Genomic DNA, 23,976 nt, shown 5'->3' with positions numbered 1-23,976 from the left:
TCTGAATGTGATTTGCCTCACATGTTCTAAGGTTTGATAATTAAGTCAATCTAAAGATACTGTCTTGATTAAATGTGGATCAGTGTAGATGTCCTTTTTTCCCCTTCTTTAAAGAGGCTAGATTGATGATAGGGAATATTATTTAATCTTGCTTTAGGAACTGTGACAAGCCACGGCTGATAGAGGCCCTGAAAACCAAGCGAATCCGGGATATTGCCTGTGGGAGCTCACACAGTGCGGCCCTCACTTCCAGTGGTGAACTGTACACCTGGGGTCTCGGAGAGTACGGCCGCTTGGGACATGGGGATAACACAACACAACTGAAGCCCAAAATGGTGATTATACATATTTTTGTTGCTTACAGAAAGCTTCCCATCTGCTGATTTCCAGAGAAGATAAGCTCCGAGTCTAGGACAGTTCATAAAGATATGTGCAGTATTGGCTTTCATTTTGTGGGGAAAAATTTCCCTTGCTTTCTTGGTGCCTGTGCTTGATTCTGTTTTTAAATTTGTAATTGAGTAGGTGAAAGTCCTTCTTGGTCACAGAGTAATCCAAGTGGCATGTGGAAGTAGAGATGCACAGACCCTGGCTCTGACTGATGAAGGTAAGTCCTGTCTGACTCCACGTTTTGGGGGAGGAATGCTGTGAGATGCTGGCCTGATGTGTATATTTTTAAACTTAGGCTTGGTATTTTCCTGGGGTGATGGTGACTTTGGAAAATTGGGCCGGGGAGGAAGTGAAGGCTGTAACATCCCCCAGAACATCGAGAGACTTAATGGACAAGGGGTGTGCCAGATCGAATGTGGAGCACAGTTCTCCCTGGCCCTCACCAAGTCGGGTGTAGTTTGGACATGGTACGTAAATGCCTGTCACCCACCAGTGTGTCTGTTCAGGGGCTTGCACGGAGGGGGACACCTTTATTTTCTTGCTCATCCAGGCATCTTTGTCCTTTTATTTATTTTGAGTTGGGATTAGTGACAATATTATAAGAAGAAATATCCAATTATAACTGGGTTGTTTAGAAAAGAACACTGGAGAAATTTTGGCCTAGCTTGTCTTTCTTATTTAGATGAAGTATGTGTAGAGGGTTTTTTCTGCTTTTTTTGCCATGCAAGGAGCCTAGTGATCACATATGTGGAAAACAGATTTCTGATTTCTTAGATCCCTGAAAAAGTTCATGTGTGTTTCCAGTGAAAGATTATTAAATCAGAAAAAGGTGGAATATCCAGCGGACCATGGGTAGACAGTGTGATGGCCTTGGTCTTAGCATCATGACTCAGCGGCAGCTTGGGGAAGAATCACTGCAGAGATCTTTTAAGAGCCATTTGAGGTTGCGTGTCATGTTTTCAGTCTCTATATGAAATCTACATCAGTAACTTAAATACTGTTACACACATTAGGGATCTTGCTAGCAGAATTAATGTATTATTTTGAATTAATGGTATACCATTTTATAATTTCTAAGACCTTGGGCATTGTGTGTCTTGTCATTGAGCTGGCTCTAGTGCTGTGGCAGTGAGTATTTTGCTGTGGGGTATTGCCAGACCATAATCATGTATTAAAATGCTCACTGTTGATTCCTTGCAGGGGGAAGGGGGACTATTTCAGACTGGGCCATGGCTCAGATGTGCATGTGCGGAAACCACAGGTAGTGGAAGGGCTGAGAGGGAAGAAGATTGTGCATGTGGCTGTTGGGGCCCTGCACTGCTTGGCGGTCACTGATGCGGGACAGGTAAGGGAGCTCGTGACAAGATCTTATGTTGATAGTGTAACTTGTGACAAAATGAAGTGAGTCTTGGTACTTGGAAAACCAGAAGGGTGGGCTATGTGTACTGTGTTCCTGTGTACATTTGCCTAACTGTCAGCATGAGTGAGGGCATCCAGGAAAGACTGCTGACTAATGCAGGTTATAAAGTAGTGAGCTTTCCCACTGTAATGTCTGATAGGGAAATGTATGTATTTCATTTCAGAACTGAAGTTATCCTTGATAAGAGTTTGTTCCTCCACCATAAGAGGCTGTCCTGTGACAGGCTCATAGATAATATAATTTGAAATTCATTTATGACAGCAAATCAGCATATTATACTTCAATCAGAATGAAATAAAAAGGAATTATACTTCCTAATTCTGGAAAGCAGAAAATCCCTTGAAAAGTAAACATATTTTTTTGGATCATTTTCTCTTTGCAAAATTAAGGAAAAAATGTTACAATATTTAGTCGAAGAGGAGAACTTCCTGCTTCTAAGAACAGTATATAGATGAATTCATTGGATTGATATTAAGTCAATGAAAGTGAAAGTTTCTCAGTCATGTCCGACTCTTTGCGACCGCATGGACTATACAGTCCATGGAATTCTCCAGGCCAGAATACTGGAGTGGGTAGCCTTTCCCTTCTCCAGGGGATCTTCCCAACCCAGGGATTGAACCCAGGTCTCCTGCATTGCAGGCAGATTCTTTACCAGCTGAGTCACAAGGGAAGCCCAAGAATACTGCAGTGGGTAGCCTGTCCCTTCTCCAGCGGGTCCCTTCCTGACCCAGTAATTGAACTAGGGTCTCCTGCATTGCAGGCAGATTCTTTACCAGCTGAGCTATCTGGGAAGCACTCGGCAAGAATTTTGAAGTGAACTTAAAGAATGTTCTGAAATGTTGAAAAATTATTTTTATCCCCTTAACAGGTATACGCTTGGGGTGACAATGACCATGGCCAACAGGGCAATGGCACAACCACAGTTAATAGGAAGCCCACGCTTGTGCAAGGCTTAGAAGGGCAGAAGATCACACGAGTAGCTTGCGGGTCTTCTCACAGCGTGGCATGGACAACCGTTGATGTGGCAACACCCTCTGTTCACGAGCCTGTCCTCTTCCAGACTGCAAGAGACCCTTTAGGTGCTTCCTATTTAGGTAACCAAGATCCATGTTTTATACAAGATCCTTCTGCGTAGATAGAATGTCATAGGTGGAATGTTTAATACTGCTACCAGATTAAAGTTTGTAGCACCGAGTTACCTACGTTCTGAACCATAGCCTCAGAGTCATCACGGTGCTCTGTGCTATGATTTATGCTGGAATGAAAACTGGAGGAAGTACAGTGCTGGTTCTTGTGATCAGGACAGCTCTGGCAATGCTGTGCATGTGTGCAGACAGAGGGACTTTAAAGTTTAGGCATTTGGTGTTTTCAACAGCTCTATTCAGAGCTGAATGCATATATGTATTCAGAAGTGAATACATGTATGAATGTAATATAATCTACATATTAAAACAATCCAACACGTGTAGACTAATTTTTATCAGCTTTGATATATGTGCACCTGTGAGAGCATCATCAGTCGACATAATGAACCAATGTGTATACTACCCTTGAGTAGACCCATCCCTGCTTTCCACAACCACTGACTTCATTTCTGTCACTGTAGATCAGTTTGCCATTTTAGAGTTTTGTATTAATGGAATCATATAGTATGTACTTTTTTCTTAACCTAACTTTTTTCTCTCACCATGATTATTTTGAAATTCATCCACGTTGCATGTATCAGTATTTCATTCTTTTTTAATTGTTGGCTAACGTTTTATGGGTATACTGCAGTTGATACATCAGTTGGCCTGTTGATGGACTTTTTTGTTGCTTCTTAACTTTGACTATACAGATAAACTTGCTCTGAACATTTGTGTATAGTCTTTATATGGACACATACACTTATGTTTATCTAGGCTAAGTATTTAGGAGAGGAATGATTGGTTGGTATGGTAGATACAAGTTTATCTTCTTAAGAACTACAAACTGTTTTGCAAAGTGGTTATTCTGTAGCTCCAGCATCTCCATATTTTTGTTTGTATTTGATGTAGTCAGTTTTTAATTTTACCCATTCTTATAGATGTATAGTGCTACATCACTGTAATTTTACTTTGCATTTTGCTAATGACTAATGATGTTGAGTGTCTTACTATGTTTTAAGTGTCTATTCATATCTTTGCCTGTATGTAAACCTAAGTTGTTTGTTTCCTTATTGTTGAGTTTTGAACAGTCTTTATGTATTCTGTATACAAGTCTTTCATCAGATATTTAGTTTGCACAGTGTGACTTGTCTATTCATTCTCTCTTAGGTAAATTTTAAAGAGCAAAAGATTTTAATTTCGATGAAGTCTGGTTTATCCATTTTTATCTTTTATGAATCATAGTTTGGTGTTGTATTTAAATAACCTTTACCTAACTCAAGATCATAAAGATTCTTTCCCCATGTTTTTTTGTAAAAGTTCTATAGTTTTAGGTGTATGCTTGATCTTCAGTTAAAGTTCATACATGGTGTGAGGTATGAATTGAAATTTATATTTGGTATTTGGATATCCAGTTGTTTCAGTTGCATTGGTCAAAAACACAGTATCCTTTCTGTCTTGGAAGAATTTGTACTTGTGCCAAAAAATCAGCTGTTTATGTGTGGGTCTATTTCTGGATTCTCAGATGTGTTTTGTTGATTTGTTTTTGTATTTTGATGCAAATACCACATTGTCTTGATTACTATAGCTTTATAAAAGACTGAATTCAGGCTTTGGTAATTCTTTAGCTTTGTTCTTTTTCAAATATGTTTTGGGTATTCTAGACCCTTTGCATTTCCATGTAACTTTTAGAATCATCTTGTGAGTTTTTATAAAATAACCTACTTGGGATTTTGATTACATTGACTGTAGATCAGTTTGGGGTTTGCTTCACAGTATTGAATGTTCCCACTCACAAGTATACTATTTCTCTCCATTTGTTTATGTCTTTAATATTTCTCAGCAATATTTTATAGTTTCAGTATACAGGTCTTGCATATCTTTTGTCATATTTATCCCTAAATATTTCATATTGTTCATTCTGTTATAAATGGTATTTTAAAAAATTTCTTTTGTTCCTTGGTCCTTTCTAGAAATAGTCAAGTTGCTCCTTATTAGTGTGTAGAAATACATTTCTTTTTAGGACATTTGGATTACTTCCAGTTTTGGGCTGTTACAAGTAAAATCTGCCATTTTAGTATTCACATTCAGGTTTTTGAGTTAGTCTTCCATACCTTGAATACGCCCCACTTGATTTTGCTACTTTTCATTTCTTTGATTTTCTCTCGTCTGTTTTCAGTGGTATTGGTTTCTGTTCTCACCTTTATGCATGCTTTATGTTTATTTTCTATTCTTTTCTACTTTCTTGAGATGAGAGCTTAGATTATTGATTTGAGACTGTCTTGTCTAGTGTAAACTTTTAGTACTATAAACTTCTGTCTTGGCACTGATTTAGCTACATCTCTCAAATTTTCATAGGTTTTATTTTCTTTTTCATTCAGTTCTATATATAAATGTATGTACAATTGAGGACATAAGTAATTTTATTTTTGTATAACCTTAAACTTGCCAAACCGCTTCATTCTTTTAATAGCATTTATCTTCTGTTTGATACCCAGCTGCATTCATATTGAAAATTAGTGACAACTACTTAGTGATTCCAGCTTGAAGTTATAACCATACAACCAGATGTTTTGAATACAAGCCAGTCTGTATGTTGGGTAAACTTAAGAACTCTTAGTGTCTCTTCTTTTGCAGAAACTCTCTTTCTCTCCTGCTGTACTTTGTTTGATCAAGAAGACTAAAGTCAAATGGCCAGAACTTCTCCTATAAATAATGTTTCACATACCAAATTAGTTTTCTCAGTGTATAACAAATTCTAATTTGATGGGTTTCTTTCTTACTACTTCACTTCAGTGACCTATAAATTTGTTTAAATAACAAGTACCGTTTCTGGTGTTTGTTTTTTTTTTGCACAATGAAAAATTAAATGATGTGTTGAATATACTACTAAAAATACTTCACCTGTCAAATATGGTCTCTGTGTTGAAAATCTATGGGATTTTTCTAGTTAACTTCCAAATCTTGCCACAATCTCTCTGTTTAAAAAAAATATATCATTTTTGAAGTAATTTGAATCAGTTCCATTCAGTCGCTCAGTCATGTCTGACTCTGCGACCCCATGAGCTGCAGCACACGAGGCCTCCTACTCCCGGAGCTTACCCGAACCCATGTCCATTGAGTCGGTGATGCCATCCAACCGTCTCCTCCTCTGTCGTCCCCTTCTCCTCCTGCCCTCAATCCCTCCCAACATCAGGGTCTTTTCCAATGAGTCAACTCTTCGCATCAGATGGCCAAAGTATTGGAGCTTCAGTCTCAACATCAGCCCTTCCACTGAACACCCAGGACTGATCTCCCTTAGGATGGACTGGTTGGATCTCCTTGTAGTCCAAGGGACTCTTAAGAGTCTTCTTCAACACTGCAGTTCAAAAGTATCAATTCTTCAGTGCTCAGTTTTCTTTAGAGTCCAACTCTCACATCCATACAGGACCACAGGAAAAACCATAGCCTTGACTAGATGGAACTTGTTGGCAAAGTAATGTTTCTGCTTTTTAATATGCTGTCTAGGTTTGGTCATAACTTTCCTTCTAAGGAGTAAGCGTCTTTTAATTTCATGGCTGCCGTCAACATCTGCAGTGATTTTGGAGCCCCCCAAAATAAAGTCTGACACTGTTTCCACTGTTTCCCTATCTATTTACTGTGAAGTGATGGGACTGGATGCCATGATCTTCATTTTCTGAATGTTGAGCTTTAAGCCAACTTTTTCACTCTCCTCTTTCACTTTCATCAAGAGGCTCTTTAGTTCTTCTTCACTTTCTGGCATAAGGGTAGCGTCATCTGCATATCTGAGGTTATTGATATTTCTCCCGGCAAGCTTGATTCCAGCTTGGGCTTCATCCAGCCCAGCATTACTCATGATGTACTCATGAGTAAATAAGCAGGGTGACAATATATACAGCCTTGACGTACTCCTTTTCCTATTTGGAACCAGTCTGTTGTTCCATGTCCAGTTGTAAGTGTTGCTTCCTGACCTGCATACAGGTTTCTCAAGAAGCAGGTCAGGTGGTCTGGTATTCCCATCTCTTTCAGAATTTTCTACAGTTTATTGTGATCCACAGAGTAAAAGATTTTGGCATAGTCAATAAAGCAGAAATAGATGTTTTTCTGGAACTCCCTTGCTTTTTCCATGATCCAGCAGATGTTGGCAGTTTGATCTCTGGTTCCTCTGCCTTTTCTAAAACCAGCTTAAACATCTGGAAGTTCACGGTTCACGTGTTGCTGAAGCCTGGCTTGGAGAATTTTGAGCGTTACTTTTACTAAAGCGTGTGAGATGAGTGCAATTGTGTGGCAGTTTGAGCATTCTTTGGCATTGCTTTTCTTTGGGATTGGAATGAAAACTGACCCTTTCCAGTCCTGTGGCCACTGCTGAGTTTTCCAAATTTGCTGGCATATTGAGTGCAGCACTTTCACAGCATCATCTTTCAGGATTTAAAATAGCTCAACTGAGATTCCATCACTTCCACTAGCTTTGTTTGTTGTAATGCTTTCTAAGGCCCACTTGACCTCACATTCCAGGATGTCAGGCTCTAGTTGAGTAATCACATTATTGTGATTATCTGGTTCGTGAAGATCTTTTTTGTACAGTTCTTCTGTGTACTCTTGCGACCTCTTCTTAATATCTTCTGCTTCTGTTAGGTCCATACCATCTATCCTTTATCGAGCCCATCTTTGCATGAAAGGTTCCTTTGGTATCTCTAGGTTTCTTGAAGAGATCTCTAGTCTTTGCCATTCTATTGTTTTCCTCTATTTCTTTGTATTGATTGCTGAGGAAGACTTTCTTATCTCTCCTTGCTATTCTTTGGAAGTCTGCATTCAAATGGGTATTTCTTTCCTTTTCTCCTTTGCTTTTCACTTCTCTTCTTTTCATAGCTATTTGTAAAGCCTCCTCAGATAGCCATTTTGCTTTTTTGCATTTCTTTTTCTTGGGGATGGTCTTGATCCCTGTCTCCTGTACAATGTCACGAACCTCCATCCATAGTTCATCAGGCACTCTATCTATCAGATCTGTTCCCTTAAATCTATTTCTCACTTCCACTGTATAATCATACAGGATTTGATTTAAGTCATACCTGAATGGTTTAGTGGTTTTCCCTTCTTTCTTCAGTTCAAGTCTGAATTTGACAATAAGTAGTTCATGATCTGAGCCACAGGCCGCTTCTGGTCTTGTTTTTGCTGACTGTGTAGAGCCTCTCCATCTTTGGCTGCAAAGAATATAATCAATCTGATTTTGGTGTTGGCCATCTGGTGATGTCCATGTATAGAGTCTTCTCTTGTGTTGTTGGAAGAGAATGTTTGCTATGACCAGTGCGTTCTCTTGGCAAAACTTATTAGCCTTTGCCCTGCTTCATTCTGTAGTCCAAGGCCAAATTTGCCCATTACTCCAGGTGTTTCTTGACTTCCTACCTTTGCATTCCAGTCCCCTATAATGAAAAGGACATCTTTTTTGGGTGTTAGTTCTAAAAGGTCTTGTAGGTCTTCATAGAACCGTTCAACTTTAGCTTCTTCAGTAATTTGAATAGCTGCTCTATAAATCAAAAATTGATTCACAAGCCCCTGGTACCATAATCATCCGTTTTATCAAGTGTCCTAAATATGTTATATATCAGTTTTCTTGATCATAGATGAATATGAAAATATTTTTAGTATAACTGTTTTTGACTATATAGTTTCTCATGAAGACACTAGTCACTTAATGTTTATATTATCCATTTCCATTGGTTGGCAGGAGGCTCTTCCACTGAGGACTCGCATGTTTTCCACTCCACCATTTTTCTTGCAGACTTAATTCATTTTCAGCCTGAAAAATCACCTCTTCTAACCACTCTGAAGTTGCTCTTCTAATTTTATAACCTCTGGTTCTGTTTTAACTGTACCCAGCTTCTCATTTGTAATCTGTACTATGTACCTTCTGTATGGTGCGTTTGTAGGGATTCATCCAAGAACATCCAAGAGTCTTTGTATACAATACTCTTAGCTTCTCATGTGGACTGTTAAACATAAGCCAGTCCCACAAGGCCAGTGGTCTTCTGTGGCCAGCCTACCATGACAGCCCAGTTTTATATATTTTTCAGCTTTATTTTTGACATAAGGATTATTCTTTTTGTTCCTTTTTTGTTCTAGTTGCTTTAAAAAAAAAGACAAAGCCAGTTAAGAACTCACCTCTCTGTTCATGATAGATACTGGGCTATAGTTTTCTATTAATGTCTCTGTCTGTCTGTCCTCACAGAATGAAGTGGTGTTTCCTTCTTGTTAGTTTTCTTCTTTGTATAGATTTGGTATTATTTCAATAGAATTCATCAGTGAAGCAGTCTTTGCCTTGAGTTTTCTTTGTACAGTATTTTTAAACCACAAATTTAATTCCTTTAAGATTTAGGGCTAGCTGTTTCTTTTGTAGTAAGATTTGTGTCTTTGATGGAAGTTTAACTTACTGGCATAAAGTTGGTCTCAGTGTTTGCTTATTTTTCTTTTAATATTTGTAGACTCTGTAGTGGTGTTACTGCTCATTCCTTATATTGGTAATTGTATCTTCTCTTTCCAGTTTGTCTATAGCTTTATCAGTTTTATTAAGTTTTTTTAAAGAATAAGCCAACAGTTTCCTTGATTTTCCTTCATTGTTTTTCTGTTTTCTGTTTCACTGATGTTTAATCTTTATTCTTTTCTTCTAAGAAGCTTAGGTCATTGGCTTAGGGTCTTCCTAATTTTCTAGTGTAGATGTTTATTCTCCTTGATTAATCGACACTGACATCATTATGACAGATTATCCTCTCATCCATTTGCTTTGAAATTAAGTTTGACTGATAAGAAAATAGGTACATGAGAAACTATGATATATTTTTTCCATTGTTTTTACTGTTAACCTACTGAAAAAAACTTGCTGGTAGGCAACATATAGTTGGATTTTGCTTTTTAATTTTTTCTCTGCGACTCTTCAATTGGGGTCTTTCACATTTCATTCATTCACATTTAATGTGATTATGAATGTATTTGTTTTCAATTAGTATCCTGCTATTTGTTTTGTATTATGTTAGTCCTAGCTGTTTATTGTTTTTTCTGTTCTTTTTCTGCCTTTCTTTGAGTTAATTGTTCTTTTTGATGTTGTATTTTCTTCTTTGTTTTCTTTGAACTCTAACTTTTTGTGTTATTTTAGTGGTTGTTTTAGGAATTATGCACCTTTAATGTATCATAGTCTGCCTTTAGCTGATTCCTTTGTAGCTCAGTTGGTAAAGAATCTGCCTGCAGTGCAGGAGATTCAGGTTCGATTCCTGGGTGGGAAAGATCCCCTGGAGAAGGAAATGGCAACCCACTTCAGTATTCTTGCCTGGAGAATTCCATGGACAGAGGAGCCTGGTAGGCTACAGTCCATGGGGTCGCAAGAGCTGGACTCAGCTCAGCGACTGCACCATCGCCACCTGCAGGTGGGGTCACACTGTTTCATGTGCAGTGTGTGCCTCACACTCTGCTTCTGCCCTCCTGGTCTCAGTGCTACTTTTGTTATGCGTTTCTCTTTATGTTGTAAATGTTACAGTTGTTTAAACTAGTCTTTCTAAACATCAGGCTATCTATTTAAATGAGATAAGTAATAGGAAAAGAATATCTCTATATTTACTCGCAAAGTTACTCTTTCCAGTGTTCTTCATTTCTTTGTGGAGATCCTTTTTCCATCTGGAATCACTTTTCTTCTGCTTGAAGGAATTCTTTTTTTATGTCTTGTCAGCTCAGATCTGCGATTCTTCCTTTCAGCTTCTTATGGCTAAACTAGGCATTATTTTGCTTCATGTTTGCACCATATGTTAGCTGACTGTAAAATTTTAGGTTGAATTGTTTTCATTGAGAATTTGCTGTCATTCTTACCTTTGTTCTTCTGTACATAGCATGTCTTTTATCTAAGACTGCTTTTAGGATTTTCTTTTTATTTCCCTGGTTTTTATTTTCATGATTCAAGCACTTGTGGTTCATTGTGCTTCTTAGATCTTTGGGTTTTAAGTTTTCATCCATTTTGTAAAATTGTCAGTCACTGTTCTTCAAAAAAATTTTTTTCCGTGTACCTTTGGGAAGTCTAGTTCCATGTGTATTAGGACTCTTCAAGTTGTTCCACAGGTAAATGACATTGTTCATTTTTAAACTGTTTTTTCTGTGTTTCACATGAATAGTTTCTGTTGCTGTATCTTCACATGCACTCGTCTTTGCTTCATTTTCATCTGCTGTTAATGTTACCAAACTATTTAAATCTCAGACATCCTAGCTGCTTCTCTAGAAATTTGATTTGAGTATTTTTTTTATCTTTCATGTCTCTGATTCTCTTTTGAACATACGGAATACAGATATAATAAGTATTTCAACTTAAGTTGTCTGCTGATGGTAATATATATGTCAATTCTGGATTGTTTAGATCAGTTGATTTTTCTTCCTATTTCTGAGTTGAGTGGTATTTTCCTGCCTTTCTTCCAACATGGTAGCTTTTAGCTGGATGCCATACATTGTGAATGTTGTTGGAGATTCTTGTGCGTATAATGAATCTTCTTGAGCTTACATACAGTTAAATTACTCTCAAAACAGTTTGATCCCCTTGGGTCTTTGTTTTGGATTTGTTAAGTGGATTCAGAGCTGATATTACTCTGGGACTAATAATTCCCTACCATTGAGTATTTTACTTAGTGCCTTGTGAATTATGAGGTCTTCCCTCTAGCTGATGGCAACAGGCAGTAGCCAGGACCTCTGTGTTCTCCTAGTCCTTTCATACAAGTTCTTTCTTTGTCTCTGAGTCATGCCCATTTATGTGGGCGTCTTATGAGTGAGAATGCCTGCATCTCCAGGGCACTCTCTGTGCAGCTTTTCCCTCTCTTATCCTGTCCTGTGAACTTTGGCCACACTGGATTCCCTGGCGCTGAGCTCAACCTCCTCTTCTCCCAGAGACCACTCAGCTCCATCTGGTTCTCTCCCTGTGTTCAGACCTGGGAACTCTTAGGGCAGTGAGCTGGAACTTGCTAACACTGTATATGGTGAACATACTATCTTCTCACCATTGTTGTGGATTTTTTGTTTTACTTTACATTTCGTCGATAAGTAAATATAGATCGTTATCATAGTATTTTCATGGCTTATATATGTATAGTGTAAATTGTTGTAAGTACATTTCGCAAAAGCATTTACATAGTTTTGTAGTTATAGCAAACCTTCGCTATAGATGTTTGTTTTTAAACTATGAGAGATTATTAGTGAAACTAATATTTAATCTGTGAAATAGCAAAATGCAGATTGCAGTGTGCTTTGAAATGAAATGGAAAGGTCAAATTATAGAAACAGAGCAAACTCTGATCTTAAAAATTGAACTCAGTTTTATTTTACTTTTCCAGGTGTGCCTTCTGATGCTGATTCTTCTCCTGCCAGTAATAAAATCAGTGGTGCAAATAATTCTAAACCAAATCGCCCTTCTCTTGCCAAGATTCTCCTATCATTAGATGGAAATCTGGCCAAACAACAGGCCTTGTCTCATATACTTACAGCATTGCAAATCATGTATGCCAGGTAGGCTTGTTTGCTAGCTTTTGACATCCCACAATTGTGTAAACTTTAGGTTTTTGTCATTTTTTGATGGAGAATGTTTGTTACTGTTTTTAAATACTGTGAGTTTTAGGTCATACACCCTTTGATAGTGAATGATAGTATCTTTATGCTTTTCTTTAATGGAGGTTGAAATATGAATTAGAAAATCAAGTTGAAGAACATTTTCATTATTCTTTATGGCCAATAAGCTTTATACCTGTTTTGGGGGGAAGAATTAGTTGATGCTTATATACAGTAATATTTAAGACAGTTATTTCCTTCACTCTTGATAAGGAGGATGTTTGATAATGTTGTCTTTTCCTCCATTTTGCTGCTGTTTTCATGCAGACTAAATAAATGGCCCATCAGTCATTGTATTGTGGTTATGTATGTGATGAATAGAAATAAATACTTAGGGACATTCATTTAAACTAAAAGCTAACTTAGTCGTTGAGAGGACATTTAGTCTTCACTGGCTTGTGTGAGGCACCTTTGGTATCTGGCTTACAGTAAACACGAAATCACTGTGGATGGTGACTGCAGCCATGAAGTTAGAAGATGATTGCTTCTTGGCAGGAGAGCTATGGCAAACCTAGACTGTGTATTAAAAAACAAAGACATCACTTTGCCAACAAAGGTCCATATAGTCAAGGCTATAGTCAAAGTCTTTCCAGTAGTCATGTACAGATGTGAGAGCTGAAGCATAAAGAAGGCAGAGCACTGAAGATTTGATGCTTTTGAACTGTGGTACTGGAGAAGACTCTTGAGAACCCATTGGAGAGCAAGGAGATCAAACCAGTATCTTAAAGGAAATACATTCTGAATAATCATTGGAAGGACTAATGCTGAAGCTTTAATACTGTGGCCATCTGATGTGGATTCCAACTCACTGGAAAAGACTCTGATGCTGGGAAAGCTTGAAGGCAGAAGGAGAAGAGTGCAACAGAGGATGAGATGGTTGGATGGCATCACTGATTCAATGGATGTGACCTTGGGGAAACTCCAGGAGATAGTGAGAGACAGGGAAGCCTGGTGTGCCTGCTGCCCATGGGGTCGCAAAGAGTTGGATATGACTTAGTGACCTAACAACAAAAAAACCCAAATTATCCTTAGACTCTTAACAACCAAGATTTCTCAGAGAAATCCAGAGGCTTATTCTGGTCTGATTTTTATGTTGGCAGTTTTTCACCTGTTATCACTATGGTCGTTCAGTAAATAAGATCAGGAGTAAGTATTTTAGGCAACAGATATATAGTAGTAATAGTCAGTATTTTTCTAAAGCTCTCTTTTTATAGTCATCCTATAATAATGAGGGAACCCTTCAGTAAGCAGTTGCCCTGCCCCCTGACTCTGCCATCCAGCAGAGGTAGATGCAGCTCACCACAGGCCTGGCTTTCCCTCCTGACAGAGACACCGTGGTCGGGGCCCTGATGCCGGCTGGCATGGTTGCCCCAGTGGAGTGTCCTTCCTTCTCCTCGGCACCCCCTTCTGATGTATCTGCCATGGCCAGTCCCATGAATGGAGAGGAGTGTGTGCTGGCTGTTGATATTGAAGACAGGCTGAGTCCAAATCCATGGCAAGAAAAGAGAGGAGAGGTAAAAAATGGTAAAGCAGTAAAGAAGTGTTTGATGAGGAAGTGAAAGGTAGCTCATTTGTGTCTTATAAAGTACAAGTCATTCTTTGACTTAATTCAGAATGTTTTTGTGTCTACTACTGTGATTTTTGGCTTGAATTAGTATTCTGTTTAAAAGGAGCCTTTTAGTGTGTAGATGGGAATATTCTTCTAAAAAGTTGCTAAGTACAACACATAGTTGTTCATCTGTAATTCTGAAACTTGAACACTCTGAAAACTAAAGGTTTTTGTAATTTATTTTGGGGAAAAGCCCAGCTTGGAGAGATGTGTGCTCATTTTAGTTGTTTTCATGTGATTGCTTGTGAATATTAATAGGTTTTCCTGGGACATGAATATGCTTAACTTTGCAGGGCTGTCTCAGATTGCACTGGAGGTGGTAGCTGGTAATATAAATGTCTTGTTATCTCTGTAAAATCTGGCATATTCCAGATGACCTAAGGGGTAAGTAAGCCTTTTGGAGTTAGATGGGAAGTGTGCCATGTTGCCAAGTTTCTCCTTTTTCTTATTCATTTTCAAACTAGATTATCTCTTCTGAGGATGCTGTGACCCCTTCTGCAGTGACCCCATCTGCTTGCTCAGCTTCTTCTCGGCCGTTTATCCCAGTAACAGATGACCCAGGAGCTGCCAGCATCATTGCAGAAACCATGACCAAAACCAAAGAGGTCAAGGAGTTTTCTTCTTTAATGGTTTATTTTGAAATAATCTTAAATGTACACTCAAGTTGCAGAAATATTTCCTAGACATAGAACATGGTATACTCCTTTGTATTATCTACCTAGATTCTCCAATTGTGAGTGTTTCTAAACTGTTGGTGGGAGAGCTGCACGGCATAATCCTAGCCTTCCTTAAAGCTTCAGAGTGTGCTTCCTAATTATCAGGACATTGCCACTGATCAGGGACTATTTTCTGCCCCAGAGACCGACTCAGATTTTGTTCATTACAGGTCTAGAACCTGCCGAGGGGTGAGGGTTACCTCTTTTTGTTTTCAGTATGGAAGCATCCTTAAGTTCCTCTTTTTATAAGAAATGCCACAGGAATGATGCAGAATTCTTTTCAGTGCATTCTGTTGAGGTGTGTGCATTGTTGATTTGCTGCATCACAGGTGATACTAATTCTTATTACTTTGTTAAATTTTTCTACAAGATTTCTCTATTGGAAGTTAATAAATTTAAAAAAAGCATGTGTATAGGTATTCCTGGAGAGATAATTTACTTTGGGACTATGTTACTAGCTTTCCCCTCATTATGTTTTCATCTGCCAGTTTTTAGTATCTCTTGATAATTCCATCTGGGTCCATTACTACTGTGATAATTGTCAAGTAGTGATTTTTCAGATTTCATCATTCCTTTTGGAATACCATTGTTGCTATTCTTCAGTAGGGAAGAACTTTCCCTTTTCATCTCATCTTTCTGTTGGTATATATTCATGGAATTCTATTTTACTCAAATAATGACATATATTACTATCATCATTTGACACCCAAATTGTCCCAGACTTGGCCTTTGGTAGGCCTTTCCATCTGGTTTGTCTTTCTGATGTGCCCCCGTATTTCTTTGAGCACTTTACTTTATAGCACAGTCAGTTTAGCTCAGTCGCTCAGGCCTGTCTGACTCTTTGCAAGCCCATGAACTGCAGGACTCCTGGCTTCCCTGGCCATCACCAGCACCTGGAGCTTGCTCAAACTCATGTCCACTGAGTTGGTGATACCATCCAACTATCTCATCCTCTGTCGTCCCCTTCTCCTGCCTTCAGTCTTTCCAGCATCATGATCTTTTTCAATGAGTCAGTTCTTCACATCAGGTGGTCAGAGTATTGGAGCTTCAGCTTCACTATCAGTCCTTCCAGTGAATATTTAGGACTGGTTTCTTTTAGGATTTAATTTCTTTGCAGTCCAAAGGATTCTCAAAGAGTCTTCTCCAACACCACAGTTCAAAAGCATCAGTTCTTCAGTGCTCAGCTTTCTTTATGGTGCAACTCTCACATTTATACATGACTACTGGAAGAACCATAGCTTTGACTAGATGGACCTTTGTTGGCAAAGTAATGTCTCTGTTTTTTAATATGCTATCTAGGTTGGTCATAACTTTTTTCCAAGAAGCAAGCGTCTTTTAATTTCATGATTGCAGTCACCATCTGTGGTGATTTGGAGCCCCCCAAAATAAAGTCTCTACAGTTTCCATTGTTTGCCATCTATTTGCCGTGAAGTGATGGGACTGATGCCATGATCTTCGTTTTCTGAATGTTGAGCTTTAAGCCAACTTTTTCGCTCTCCTCTTTCACTTTCATCAAGAGGCTTTTTAGTTCTCTTCGCTTTCTGCCATAAGGGTGGTGTCATCTGCATATCTGAGGTTATTGATATTTCTCCTGGCAATCTTGATTCCAGCTTGTGCTTCTTCCAGCCCAGCGTTTCTCATGATGTACTCTGCATAGAAGTTAAATAAGCAGGGTGACAATATACAGCCTTGACGTACTCCCTTCCCAGTTTGAAACCAGTCCATTGTTCTATGTCCGGTTCTAACTGTGGCTTCACGCCTGCATACCGATTTCTCAGGAGGCAGGTAAGGGGTCTGGTATTCCCATCTCCTTAAGAATTTTCCACAGTTTCTTGTGATCCACACATCAAAGGTTTTAGCATAGTCAGTGAAGCAGAAGTAGATGATTTTCTTCAATTCTAAGATCTAGCAGATGTGGCAATTTGATCTCTGCTTCCTCTGCCTTTTCTAAATCCAGCCTGTACATCTTGAAGTTCTCGGTTCATGTACTGTTGAAGCCTAGCTTAGAGAATATTGTGCATTACTTTGCTAGCATGTGAGATGAGTGCAGTTGTGCAGTAGTTTGAACATTATTTGGCATTGCCTTTCTTTGTGATTGGCATGAAGACTGACCTTTTTCTAGTCTTGGCCACTGCTGAGCTTTCCAAATTTGTTGGCATATTGAGTGCAGCACTTTAACAGCATCATCTTTTAGGATTTTAACTGGCTCAACTGGAAGTCTGTCACCTCCACTAGCTTTGTTCATAATGATGGTTCCTAAGGCCCACTTGGGTTCTCACTCCAGGATGTCTGGCTCTAGGTGAGTGATCACACCATCGTGGTTATCTGGGTCATTAAGATCTTTTTGTATAGTTCTTCTGTATATTCTTGCCACCTCATCTTAATAACTTCTGCTTCTGTTAGATCCATACTGTTACTTTTCTTTATTGAGCCCATCTTTGCCTGAAATGTTCCCTTGGTATCTCTGATTTTCTTGAAGAGATCTCTAGTCCTTCCCATTCTACATTTTCTTCCATTTCTTTGCATTTATCACTGAGGAAGGCTTTCTTATCTCTCTTTGCTATTCTTTGGAACTCTGCATTCAGATGGGTATATCTTTTTTTTTCCTCCTTTGCCTTTCACTTCTCTTCTTTTATTAGCTATTTGTAAAGCTTCCTGAGACACCATTTTGCCTTTTTACACTTCTTTTTCTTGGGGATGGTTTTGATCATGGCTTCCTGTACAATGTTACAAACCTCCTTCCATTGTTCATCAGGCAGTCTGTCTGTCAGATCTAATCCCTTGAATCTGTTTGTCACTTCCACTGTTTAATCATAAGGGATTTGATTGGTTCTTGCCTGAATGGTCTAGTGGTTTTCTCTACTTTCTTCAGTTTAAGTCTGAATTTTGCAATAAGGAGTTCATGATCTGAGCCACAGTCAGCTCCCCGTCTTGTTTTTGATGAATGTATAGAGCTTCTCTGTCTTTGGCAGCAAGGAATGTAGCCAAATGGTGATGTCCGTCTGATTTCGATATTGATTATCTGGGTGATGTCCATGTGTAGAGTCAGCTCTGGTGTTGTTGGAAGAGGGTGTTTGCTATGACCAGTACATTCTCTTGGCAAAACTCTGTTACCCTTTTTGTATTCCAGGGCCTAACTTGCCTGTTGAATTGCTTTGCTATTTTGTTAAGGATTTTTGTACCTATATCTTCTCCTAATTTGCATTAAAGCATAATACTGATGAGCTAGGCAGTGTTCCTCTTCTGTTTGTAGGAAGAGTTTGTGAAAGATTGGTGTCAATTCTTTAAATATTTGGTACAGTTTTCTCTGTTCGAACATATTCTCATTATTCTCTTATTTTGTTGTTTACTGCACAACACAGAATTCTAGGTTCATCAAGATGTTTTATGCTGTAGCACAGAAATCCTAATTCTCCAAAAAATCATGGTTCTTTTTCTTGGAGATGGTATTTCAAAGCCAAGATCTGAAATATCTTTGGTTTTCTATGGCAGGAAGTGCAGTTCATTTCCTTTCTTACTGGGCAGAGCTAGAAAATACGTGTGTATGTATGCTTTCAAGAAGTTATGCATGTTAATATTTATTTTGGTATATACCTACATATATTGAAAACCACTGGTTCACAGCAGTACAGTCAGTACTAATAACTGCAGAGGGTTCATTCTAGTTTCTTCCTTTTCTTTATTGATCATGCTATTCTCTGAAAGTGAGGAATCTGGCTCCTGCTATTGACAGTTTAATAACTTCCCCTCAGGTAGCCGCCTTCTCATTTGGCTGTCTCTCCTCACACATATGGATATCCTCCTTCCCCTGCATAGCTTCTGGCACTCAAAACCCAGTCTGCCTGTGCAGGGATGACCTCTCCTCCTGCTTGACCCACTCCTGTCCCCAATGCCAGCTGGCCTCAAGCAGGAACACTTTCCACTTGGCTTGGCTCTGCCACATTGTGGCCTCCCCTCCATTGTGGATGACCTCCCAAGCCTACTCAGGTGCTCCTTTTCCCAGGCCATCTCATCCTGCTCATGTGGTCTCCGTCGCCAGCCTATTCCCCTTGTGAACAAGCATATTATTTTAAATTACATTTGGAACTCTTGATTTATTATGCTGTCACTAGTGTCAAAAATATATGGTATGGAAAATATTCATAACCTGTAGTAATAAGAAAATTGATATTTGTAAATTAGATGTCTGGACTCAACTTGTGATATTTGGCAATCTCCTAAGGTGAGGTTTTAATGCAGAAATTACTCTGAATTATTCCAGATTTTTTCTTTTAGGTAGAAGAAAGATGGTATAATTTCTTTCTTACCAATTTATTTATGAGGCATAGGCATTATCCAGATTATAGCCTGAAATTACTATCATTTCAATTTTGTTTGATTCATTAATAACAGGAAAGTAATTTTCATGTTAGTTTTGGGCACAGTGGTCAAGAATCCGCCTGCTAATGCAGAAGACACAAGAGATGGGGATTTGATCCCTGGGTTGGGAAGATTCCCTGGAAGACGACATGGCAACCCACTCCAGTATCCTTGCCTGGGAAATCCCATGGACAGAGGAGCCTGTCAGGCTATACAGTCCGTGGGGTCACAAAAGAGTCAGACATGACTTAGTGACTAACAACAGCACGATTATGTAGCTAGTGATTTTATTTTTCAGCAATTCCTTTGGATTTGTTCTCTATTTTTTTCTTTAAACAACGCCACCAAAAAACTGTTAGGTATTATTTCAAATAAGACCAAAGATGTTATATATGATTAATATATTCCACTGAATGTTTTTGCTAGTCTTCAGTGAATGAGATTCTGGAGTGTCTTCATTTCTGATGCACTTCACTTGCTGATTCCCTGTGTCTTCACTTGAAGATGGGAGCAGGGTCTGTTTCTTTTAAGGGAGAAACCATGCTCCTACCTCAGAGCTGTGGTTTCCAGGGCCAACTTGAGCATTGATGGAATCTGCACATTGTTTGGATCACATTCCCCTAAAGACTTCTAAGTAGGGCTTGTGCTTTCCCTGGCTTAGTTCTGTTTCTGAAAACCACTGACAGTGATTTCACTGAGATCCAGAAAGCAAGCGAGAAGAGAAGAGACACTTGTAGCATCTTGTTAATTCCCTGGAGAGCTAGCCTCTGCCTAGGAAACAGGAAGGGCTCAGGTCTCTGATACCCACTCCCTCTAAGCTCAGAAGCTGTTGGATCTCCCTGTTACTTTCTGTAAGCCAGACCCCACTGCCAACCTTTAAGAGGCTCCTTTGTGGTGCCAGCAGGCTGTGGGGTGATGGTCCTGGGCAGGAAACCCTCATGACGTGGGATTGTGTTGGGTCAGTGATGCTGTCACAGGCAAACAAGCAATTCCTTTTTCTGCTGATGTGGAAAGAGGTAAATAATCACACGTGTGGTTTGTTTTAACTGACATACTGTGAATGAGAAGTAAAAAGGGAGTACTGAGAAGACTATTTTCTTCTTAACAGTACCTAAGGAACAAGAGATTATGAGCAATGTTTATATGTCAAAAAGTCCGTTAAGTAATATTCTGAGAAAGAATTGTGAAGTGGATCTAGGCAAAAGTTGTAAAAGTATAGTGTACAAATGCAGTTGATGGAAGACTCCCAGACATACCCTGTGGTGGTAGGTTTTACATGGTGAGATTTCATTTGAAGTCTCCCCTTGAAACACAGGTCAGATATGATGTTGGTCACAGTATATATTGTCATTTCTTCATAGTTTAGGCATTCCTTTTGACAGCTGCTGTTGGTAATTTGTAAAATAGTTGATTGATTTTGAAAGCATCGTACAAGGTGATGTAGATTTAGGGGCTTGTTATTTCTTATTCTAGTATTTCATGGTCGTAAATACCTTAGAAGGTTCCTTATTCATCATTGGTAATCATGTATCCTTTGAGTTCTTGACTGTTTGTCTCTTAATATACTATTCCTCATTTTAATTGTTGAACTTTTTCAGGATGTTGAAAGCCAGAATAAAGCGTCAGGCCCAGAACTTCAGTCCTTGGATGAATTCACCAGTTTGTTGGTTGTGGACGACACACGTGTCTTGGTGGACCTGCTCAAGCTGTCTGTGTGTGGCCGGGCAGGGGACAAGGGCCGGGATGTGCTTTCAGCAGTGCTGTCTGGCATGGGCACTGCCTACCCCCAGGTGAGCTGGAGGTGCTGCTGCTGTCTTGTGCTTGAAGGAATTCTGGTGAAGATGAGTCCCTTCTGTTATCTGTACTGAGTTGCTCCTCAGTTTGCCTTTTAACATTGTTTTAATAGTTTAGAATGTAGAAATTTCTAGTTTTTGCAAAGTCAGATCTGCCAAATTTTTTCATTTATGGCTTCTGGATTTTGTATCATGGTGTAAATACGGTATGAGCATGACATTGTTTAAGAAATCTTCTCAGGTTTCTTTTAATCATTTTTGTTTTCATTTGTTATTTTTTATTGGAATGTAATTGCTTTACAATGTTGTATTCTTGTTATACAAACATCATGAATCAGCCATATATGTATATATGTCCCCTCCCTCTTGAGGTTCCCTCCCACCACCTCATCCCACCTCTCTAGGTCACCACAGAGCACCAAGCTGAGCTTCATTTGTTATTATATTTACCTTTGTGAACCACCTGGAATTTATCTTGATATAGGGGATAAAGCAGGGATTCAGTTTTAGTTTCTCCTAGACAGCAAACATGTTGCAGCAACATAATTTATTGACTAAACCCATCTTCTTCCCAGTGACTTGAAGGCCACTCTTATTTTACTGTAAACTTCTGTACTTATTTGGGTCCTTTACAGACTCTTTTTGGTCCCATTATGCTAGTTTTTATGCTTTACTGTTGCAGTATCTTAACTATTAACTGTTTAAAGTAGATTTTAATATTTGGTAGCATGGGTTCTGTAGTATTTTCTGCCATGATGATGATCTGTACCTGAGCCATCCAGTGTGGTGACTCCTAGCCACATATGGCGCTTGAGCTCTTGAGATGTAGCTAGTGCACCTGAGGCACTGATGTTTTCATTGTATTTCACTTTAAGTTCGAACAGCTGCATGTGGCTAATGTCGGGTATCAAGTCAGTATCATAGCAGTGTACCTTAGAAGTGAACTCATCAGTTCTGAAGCCCTCGGGCTTCCTTAAGGACGCTTGTTGCTTCTCAGCAGCTTTCCTCCACCTCTTCAGAGCTGGCTGTGTCAGGAGTGATGCCGTGTGCCCTGTGCAGTTGAGCCACCTGTGTTTCATTTCCGTCCTACCACCAAAACCATTAAGTACTTAGGAAAGGTTGAGCGTTCTTGAAATCGTAGTAAATGATTTGGTAGATATTTTAGGGGCTTGTTATTTCTTAATCATATTCAGGAAGAACTGAAAGGTTATAGGTTTCCTACTTCGTAGTTTTTCAAGGCAAGTTACTTGGCGTAATTCTGAGAGATTAAATCAAAGTGAATTTCCATAAGGAAAATATTAATGTTTTTACAAGTATATTGCATTTGTGAGAGGAAAAGATGGAATGAGAACGTGGATTTAAAGTAATAATACCTAGAATTTGTTGTAAACATATCTTCCAGGTCCCTTTCTTGGTGCATTCTCTTAGTACAGAGCACAGGCTTTCCCTTTGTTTACAGATGAGAAAACTGAAGCTCTCAGTGGTCGTTACTCCCTCAAAGACACTCAGGTGTCTGGTGGATGGGAGAAATGATTGTAAACTCCTGAGGGTAGAACCACATCTATGACTCCTCTGTCACCCTCTTCTCAGAGTTTACTTGCCTCTCCTGGGGTACTGGCTGTCTTTGCAGAAGGTGTTAAAGCCCAGAAGACCTCTGCTAGGCTGTGCATTAAGAGTTAGATGACATCAACATCTCAAATTCAAGGGGAGACAGAAACAGAGATGGGGATTTTCTTCCAACTTTCCTGGCCAGTGTCAGGATGCTACTCTTATGCCCCATCCTGATCTAGTATTTGAGACTCTTTAAACTAGAAAAACTTTTGTATTCATAATTATAAAACCTAAATTATGGCAATGATTATAGTTTGTCATTAATGAAACTTCCTACTAAGATAACTTTTATTATCTAAATACAAGGAAAAATAGATTAAAATAATTTCTGAAAGAATAGAGAATGGTCTCATTAAGTTTTTATAAATTTTAAAACTTTGGAAGTTAATTATTATAACAACATATTGTTTGTTTTTAAAATAGCAGTCAAAATATAATCAGCAGTATTGACCATTTAAGTGGTGTGAATCACTACAATTTTGAAATGAAATCTGAACATGGATTGTTGGGCTGTATGGTGTGGGAGCTGACCCTAAATTTGTCTTGGGTCAGGAGACACCACTGGTTGTCTCATTTCAGGTGCTGTCTACCACTGTTCAGCCTGGATAGCTGGGTCATTCCTCTCCATTCCTGCCCCTCTTGCTTGACCCCCATGCCTTCTGGGATCTTGGTCAATTTTATCACCTTCTGCTCCTTGCTTGAAAGTTTTGTTCCTGGGCAGATTTTCCTCACTAGGACGTAACCTTGTCTTGACGTGAAGAGAAAGTGTTGAGATCACAGGCGTTTCGTTTCATCAGTTGGCATGTATTGGGTGTTTTGTGTAGGTGCTTTCTTATTACTTGTACATAGATCTCTCCAAGCTTCACAGCACCCCTGCGAGTTCTGCTATCATGATTTTATCGGTGAGGAAACCGAGCCCTGATTTATAGTAGATTTCTCAAATTCCCAAGCTCTCCATGCCCCCGTCCCTATGGAAAGAACTGAACTGGGCAGGCATCCTGATGTCTTCCTGCTTTGTCCCCTGCTTCCCCCGACAGGTGGCAGATATGTTGTTGGAGCTCTGTGTCACCGAGTTGGAGGATGTGGCTACAGACTCACAGAGTGGCCGCCTGTCCTCTCAGCCTGTGGTGGTGGAGAGTAGCCATCCCTACACGGATGACACTTCGTCCAGCGGCACAGTGAAGATACCAGGTACTGAGGGCTGGCCCCGGGGAGGAGACGGGGTCATATACAAGCTGCCTGCAGAACAGCTTCATTTCTGCCATTGCATCAGTTGAGGCAGCTGTCCTTGTTTCACAGAGAAAAAGGGACAGAATTGCTTTAGAGTCACTTT

The 23,976-nt window shown here is 39.2% G+C and overlaps 1 protein-coding gene across 1 annotated transcript in view; it reads left to right on the top strand.

Moving 5' to 3' along the window:
* Positions 1–23,976, top strand: part of HERC2 (HECT and RLD domain containing E3 ubiquitin protein ligase 2) — a 243,661-nt gene that overhangs the window by 170,558 nt on the left and 49,127 nt on the right. The window contains exons 62-71 of the mRNA XM_052636055.1: positions 158–335; positions 523–604; positions 683–854; positions 1,588–1,732; positions 2,676–2,901; positions 12,285–12,456; positions 13,883–14,069; positions 14,629–14,769; positions 20,838–21,029; positions 23,681–23,834. Coding sequence (XP_052492015.1) covers positions 158–335; positions 523–604; positions 683–854; positions 1,588–1,732; positions 2,676–2,901; positions 12,285–12,456; positions 13,883–14,069; positions 14,629–14,769; positions 20,838–21,029; positions 23,681–23,834 — 1,649 coding nt within the window. The remainder of the gene's footprint in view (positions 1–157; positions 336–522; positions 605–682; positions 855–1,587; positions 1,733–2,675; positions 2,902–12,284; positions 12,457–13,882; positions 14,070–14,628; positions 14,770–20,837; positions 21,030–23,680; positions 23,835–23,976) is intronic.

The sequence above is a fragment of the Budorcas taxicolor genome, chromosome 2 (assembly GCF_023091745.1).
Source record: "Budorcas taxicolor isolate Tak-1 chromosome 2, Takin1.1, whole genome shotgun sequence".
Classification (NCBI taxonomy): Eukaryota; Metazoa; Chordata; class Mammalia; order Artiodactyla; family Bovidae; genus Budorcas; species Budorcas taxicolor.
The sequence above is the reverse complement of the archived record's forward strand: the minus strand, read 5'-3'. Positions and strand labels throughout refer to the sequence as shown.